Genomic DNA, 6,525 nt, shown 5'->3' with positions numbered 1-6,525 from the left:
GGATCTGGCGGGGGGCAGGCGCGCGCGGGCATGGCAGAACCGGGCCGCTGCTGGGCCACGCCTTTGACCCTCAGGATCTTCTCTGATCCTCGCCTTCTGTGATGACACACGGAGCCACTGGCTGCTGAGTCAGCTGGGAGGAGGCCAGCCTCAGAAGTCGTCAGGAGTGGCGCCAGTCTGGGGCCAGGAAGGACGCCGCCCCACCCCGCTGTCCTGGCCAAAGCCCCGGGGAGCCCTGCTCAGCCCCAGCCCGTCCACACTTGCTGCACAGACCACCAGCACGGTCAACACTGGCGCACAGTCCGGGAGGCTTGGCCTCCCCATCCCCCACCCCCGGAGTGAAAAACAGAGTAAGTATATGAAACTCTTAGGAGCGGGTGTTGGGAGATAAACTTGTCAGCAGCGTGGCAGAGGGCACAGGCGGCTCCCAGTGTGTCCAGACTATGGTAACAAACAGGGCGCTGGAGGAGCTGCCCGGGCTGTGCAGACAGGGAGGTGCCCGATGAAGCAGGACACAGGTGTCCCTCCAGAGGAGGGCAGGGAAGGAAGGAAGAAGTGGTGCAGGGGGGAGGGCTCAGGGTGGGGGGAGAGAGAGGTCAAGGGTGCCCGCCTGGTGTCCACATTCACACTGTTGCTTCAGCATGAGTGGGTGTCCAAGAGCCCAGGGACGTGGAAGGACACCTGGCCCCGTTGGCGTGTCAGGAACTGCTGTGCCAGGCCTCCTGGTGCCCTGACCTCTAGCAGCGGGTCCCAAAGACCAACACCTGGACCACAGGTGCCAGGACCAGGTGGGGGCTCCTAGGCCCACAGGCCGCAGCTCCTCTGGCTGCTTCGCCACGGGCTTCGGGTGTGTACCGCAGATGCCTAACATAGGCATTCTCAAATCGCGCTGCGTGTTGTACCCCGTGTTCCCTGGCCACAGCGTGGGCACCCCAGCAGGGCGGCAGAGGGCTCCGCATGGCCTCCGCCCAGCTGCCTTGGTGACCTCCGAGTCCACCAGCACGTACCTCAGGAGACCCCGTACCTGTCACTGGGGGGATGCCCCGGGCATTCCCTCTGATGACGCAGGAATCTCCAGGGCCAGGTGTCGGCCGCACCGACTCGCAGGGGTATCACGGGCTGGAGCTCCCACATTTATGAAATGAGGATGACAAATTGGTTGATTTCTAAAATTTGGGTGTAGACTGGCCAGCATTCACACACTCAGGTGAAGAAGCATCGTATTCCATCACACAAAATACACAGGTCCTTGTCCGGGACCTGCACTCGCCCTGCTCTCCCGGAGCTGCTCTGCCTGGTCTCCGCATCCTCTGACCTGCTCGGTGGCTCCCTGATCCACGAGCGGCTCGTTTCGGGAAGAGCCTCCTTTCCTAATGCTGCCCTGGTGAGTTTATTGGTAGACTACTGTGCACGTGGCAGAAACGCGGTGTCCATGTGTCCGTCTGTCACTCATCTTGAGGAACCCTGGGGGGGGGTTTGCCTCTTAAATATATCTTGTTATGAAGTTTGACGTGTTTATTATAGAAAAATTAGAGAATACTAGGTAAGAAACAGGAAAAGCCCTAACCTCCTGCCCCTGAAGTCTTTCCCTGGGAGGAGATGCATTCTTTTCTTGAGTGTATATTTTTGCTGTTGTTTTTTGTGGTAAAATATACATTATATAACATTTACCATTTTAGCCATTTTTAGGCGTACAGCTCAGTGGCATTAAATATATTCACAGTTTTGTGTAGCCGTCACCACGATCCATTTCCAGAACTTTTCCCCATCCCAAACTGAAACCCTGCCCCTGTTAGACTAGAACTCCCCGTTTCTGCTTCCCCCAGCCCCTGGTCACCTCTGGTCTCCCTCATCTCCATGAGCTCGACTCTTGCAGGGACTTCAAACACCATGTGACCTTTTGTGCCTGGCTTATTTCTCTGAGCATCATGTTTTCGAGGGTCACCTATGTCACAGCACGTGTCAGCCTCACTCCTTTTTATGGCGGAAGAGTTTTCCGCTGTGTGGCTGCCTGTGGGCTTTATCCGCCCATCTGTCGGTGGGCACTCGGTTGCTTCCACCTTTGGCTCTTGTGGTCAGACAGCGATGTGATGAGCGGTGTGCAAGCGCCCTCCTTGTCCTGCACGGCTCCCTGACTCTGCCCCCTACCTTTCTTTGCGAAAATGTACAAGCTGCAAACGCAGGTTACATTATTACCTGCTCTCACGCTTCACACTTAGTGATCACTTACTACTTGACGTAACTTCAATGGGCGCATCTCTCTCGTTACAGGAGTGTAGGGTACTGAGTGCAATCTACCCAGTACTGCTAGACGTGTTAGGTGCTCCCCAGCTTTCGCTATTGTAAACACCAGCTGGAGCTAAGTGTTCGTCCACGTTCTTATTTCCTGGGGATGTGTTTCTGGACATCCAATTGCTACAATGCGAACGGCTAACATTATTGAGTGCTTTCTGTGCCACATGTTGTAATAAATGCTTTGCCTATAGTATCCGATTTACACCAGTACTGTGTTTCCAGTAGCAAAACACTTGGAACCTACGCGGCAGGTGGGGGCTGTCGGGCCCCAGCCAGGCCCCTTCAGGCCACGGCCACACCTCCAGCCCTCAGCTGTGCTGGGAGGTGGAGAACCACCCTCAGAAGTCCCCGGAGGGCTGGGGGCAGAGCCGGCAGTGACTTCCCCTTGGGACAGTGCACTGAAGCTCATCTCTAGCTCTGAGCTCACCACGTCCTTTCTTAGTTTGCTCTCTGCCTTTTGTGCTTCCTCTTCAGTTTTCTCCTGAGAGTAAGTCCCCTGAACCAGAACCCCACCCCAGCTCTGCCTCTGGGGTGCTCAGTCTGAGGCACAGCCACTGAGAGGGATTATGGAAGTCTATATTCACTGACCTGGAAAGATGTTCACAGGATATCAAGTGGACGTAGAATACTCATTTTTTACAGAGCTCATAAACATTAAAAAAAAAAAAGTGCAGAAGAACAAACGTGCATCCTACAGTCTATAGAACTACTGCATCATGGGATTTTTCTCTCCAGGGTGCTAACGGTATCGTGTGTAGGAGACTCCCATTCATAGGAGGTGTGCACTGGAAGGGTCGAGGGTTTCTGCACCCCATTTCCAGTTTTCCGACACAAGTGAGCTTGGCATATGTCCGTGTGGAGGGAGAGGGGAGCGAACACAGGTGGCGCTGACAACCACCGAATCTAATGCAGGGCATACGGAGTTCAGTGTATTAATCTCTCAACTTTTTAGTAGGTTTGGTTTATTCAAAATAAAAAGTTGGGTGGAAATAGGCCCCCTGGGTGCTGGGCTTACTGCGACTTTAGCAGGAGCAGGAACTGTCTGTCAGTGTTTTATCCTCCCGGCCAAGGACTGCCTGTGCTATGCCTGCAATGCTGCTGTCGGCCGCTTGCCACAAAGCCGGTGCCACCACCGCGGGGAACACTGACCTTGGGGCCGCCCTGCGCTCTCTGGGAGCTGGCCTGTGCCGCCCGAGGGCGTTGCATGTGAACACCGCCGCGCCTCATACCTTCTGGCTTTGAAGTCTGTCCGCTGGATGGACTGGTCTCAGGTGACCTTTGTATCCTAACCTGGTTAGACTGATCCGCTTTGACTCCGAGCGGGCCCTGAGTCAGCTCTTCCCTTTAGCAGGACCAGCCAGATGAGAGAACTACAAATGTGTTGACTCTACTAGCAAGTAATTAGAAACTATTTCAATTGCCAACTATGGGGGAAGGACTTCAGAATCTTACACGGTCACTGAAAACAGGACTGCAGAAATGTGCCAACTGACATGGGACAGTCACAACGTACGGTGAGAAAAGCAGGTTAGAAAATTGTGTGATGAGCAATTCTTCTCTTACAAATGACCATTACAGGGGCGCCTGGGCGGCACGGTCAGTTAAGCTTCTGAGTCCAGCTCAGGTCACGATCTCACGATCTGTGAGTCTGAGCCGTGTGTCAGGCTCTGTGCTGACCGCTGGAGGTTGGAGGCACCCCCCTCCAGCCTCTCCCCTCGTTATGGTCTGTCTCACTGTCAAAAATAAATGTTAAAAAAAAATTAAAAATGACAATGACGGCCACACATTTGGAAGCAGGGACGCTGCATGCTTCGCTTGAGCTGGCTCTGCGGGAAGGAAGTCGGGGTGGTTCCGCTCACTCGTACTCCCTCACTCTTCTGTAACAATCATCCTGCTTAGGCTGTTAAAATAAGAAACTTGATTATAAGTTAAGATAGTATGACATTTAGTAAACAAGTCCAATCCTGGCATTTCTCCACAATAAGTTTTAAATTAAATCGGGGGTTGCCTAATACCTAAATATCTGAGTCTTCTTAGAGGTCTATCTACAAGGTGCAGCCTGCATTGTGGTCAAGACTTCAAGTTGTGGTCTTAGCAAAGTCGGGTCACAACCTGGCTCTATTCCTCCGCCGAGCGGCTGCTGAGCCAGGTCGGCTGGACTGGAGCTCCACACCCTCCCGTGTAGCAGGGAGGGGGGCGCCTCACAGCCCCGCTGAGGGCTAAGCGCTCCGAGGGCTCTCGCCGGGCACAGTGCCTCGCGGCACTAAGGGCTCGGTAAAGGGGAGCTGTTCTTAAGTTAGATGTCCTCAGCTTCCTTGGAGGGGCCAGCGGACAGCAGCCCTGTGCGGCTGCTGAGACTTTTTGTCCGAGGGGGACAGGGCAGGCGGGAACAAGAGTAGCTCTCCCAGGCCATTCGACTTCCCAGAAGCCTCGTCTCTGGCTGGAGGCAGAGGAGCTGATTAACTCTCAGTAGAGCACAGTGGCCCAGAGGCCAAAGAGCAATGACCAAGGTCTGAAGCCCTTAATGAGGAAGTGTCCCTCCCAGCCACTATTGGAGGGGAACAAGTACACTTTAAGGCCAAACACGAGATAGCATCTTTATTTGGAAAATAATTGTCTCAAAATTATCTCCCAAATCTGGCACGGATGAGTGAGGTTGTCATTAATTGTTCACTTATTACATCTTAAATTAACTGATTATGTGGAGTAGCATTTTTCCACATTTCCATGATAAGAATCACTCGGAATGCTGGAGATGAATTCTGCCAATTAATACAGTGGGCCTGGTATGGGCCAGTAATGTGGAATTTGTTTTATTTTTACAAATACCTCCAGATGATTATCATGATCAAGGAAGTTTAGGAAACAGGATTTTTAGTGTTGAATTACTGATCACAGAATGAATCACGTTAAAGTCTTGGGCAGTCCAGTTTTAGGAAAGGAAAGGAAGTCTTCTGAACATTTAGTTTGATGAATTTTCCTCTCTGGAAGCTTCATCAAAACTCTAATTTGTTTCTTTCCTAAAAGACACTCATTCTTTCCATTTCTGGCCCAGCTTTCCGATAACAATTTCCTGGAAGGGTCCATCTTCCTTAAGCCATAATGATCTTATTAAGTAATACTGAAAAATAACTTCTTATTAAAGCATCATCGCATTTAACAACCTTTGCTGGCTTCTGTCCAGCTCCCTTCTCTCCTGAAACTTAAGAAGTCAGGGTGCTTGGTACAGACTCAGTACTCCGGCCTTTCGACCTTAAATCTCATACTGACGACTCCGTGTATGCCAGCTTGGATCTCATCGTTTTCTTTAACGGGTCCGACTCCCTTTGGCGTCCCGGTTAAGATAATATCTCCTTCTTCCAAGGTCATTATCTTAGAAACGTAGCTGATAAGGTAGGGGATGGAAAAGATCATGGAGGCTGTGTCACCCTCCTGCCTGAGTTCGCCGTTGACCTTGAGCCAGAGCTTCAGGTTGTGAGGGTCGGGGATCTTCTCTTTGGGCACGAACGCGCTGACCGGGCAGGAGGCCGTGAAGCTCTTGGCCAGGGTCCAGGGCAGCCCCTTCTTCTTGCACTCGTCCTGCACGTCTCTGGCGGTCATGTCCAGGCACAGGGCATAGCCGGCCACGTAGTCCATGGCCGCGGCCTCGGGGACGGCGCGGCCGCGCCTGCCCATCACCACAGCCAGCTCGAGCTCGTGGTGCAGGTTGCGGGTGTAGGCCGGCATGAGGATGGCCGAGCCCTCGGGGGCGTAGGCGGTGGACGGCTTCAGGAAGAGCACCGGCTCGCGCGGCACGGCGCTCTGCATCTCCCTGGCGTGGTCCGCGTAGTTCCTGCCCACGCACACGATGTTCTTCCCCCACTCCCAGAAGCGGGACAGCGGCCTGGGGGCTGCCATGGCCCGGCCGGGCGCCCCGGAGTCACGTGACTCCACTGGAACCCGGTCACCTGATGCCTACGGCACCCCGGAGAGAACGAACTACCTCCGAGTGCCGTCCCGTCGGCGACGGCCAGTTCCGCTCTGCGCTCTACCGGGCGCTCGAACTCCTGGGAGCCGCTGTCCAGCAGCTGCCTCGGGACACCGGCCTGGTTCCCAGAGAGAGGCGGAGATCCTGACGCTGGTCTCCGGCCGCCGCCGCTTCCCGGATCCCGGACCGAGCTCAGGTCCGCCGCTGCCCTGCCACGAGCGGGCACGGGCTTGGACGCGAGCGCTGATTGGTCGGGGTCTGGG

General features: G+C 54.2%; 1 protein-coding gene across 1 annotated transcript; it reads right to left on the bottom strand.

Moving 5' to 3' along the window:
• Nucleotides 1-4,871: 4,871 nt before the first annotated feature.
• FAHD1 (fumarylacetoacetate hydrolase domain containing 1) lies at nucleotides 4,872-6,491 on the bottom strand. Its single transcript, XM_029946108.1, has one exon. The coding sequence runs from the start codon at nucleotides 6,190-6,192 to the stop codon at nucleotides 5,527-5,529; it is 666 nt and encodes a 221-aa protein (XP_029801968.1). The 5' UTR covers nucleotides 6,193-6,491; the 3' UTR covers nucleotides 4,872-5,526.
• Between the last annotated feature and the right edge of the window lie 34 nt (nucleotides 6,492-6,525).

This window comes from Suricata suricatta, chromosome 8 (genome assembly GCF_006229205.1).
Source record: "Suricata suricatta isolate VVHF042 chromosome 8, meerkat_22Aug2017_6uvM2_HiC, whole genome shotgun sequence".
Taxonomy (NCBI): Eukaryota; Metazoa; Chordata; class Mammalia; order Carnivora; family Herpestidae; genus Suricata; species Suricata suricatta.
The sequence above is the reverse complement of the archived record's forward strand: the minus strand, read 5'-3'. Positions and strand labels throughout refer to the sequence as shown.

Bases quoted from the DNA above. Each gene is read 5' to 3' on its own strand.
- FAHD1 (XM_029946108.1), bottom strand. From the start codon at position 6,192: ATGGCAGCCCCCAGGCCGCTGTCCCGCTTCTGGGAGTGGGGGAAGAAC.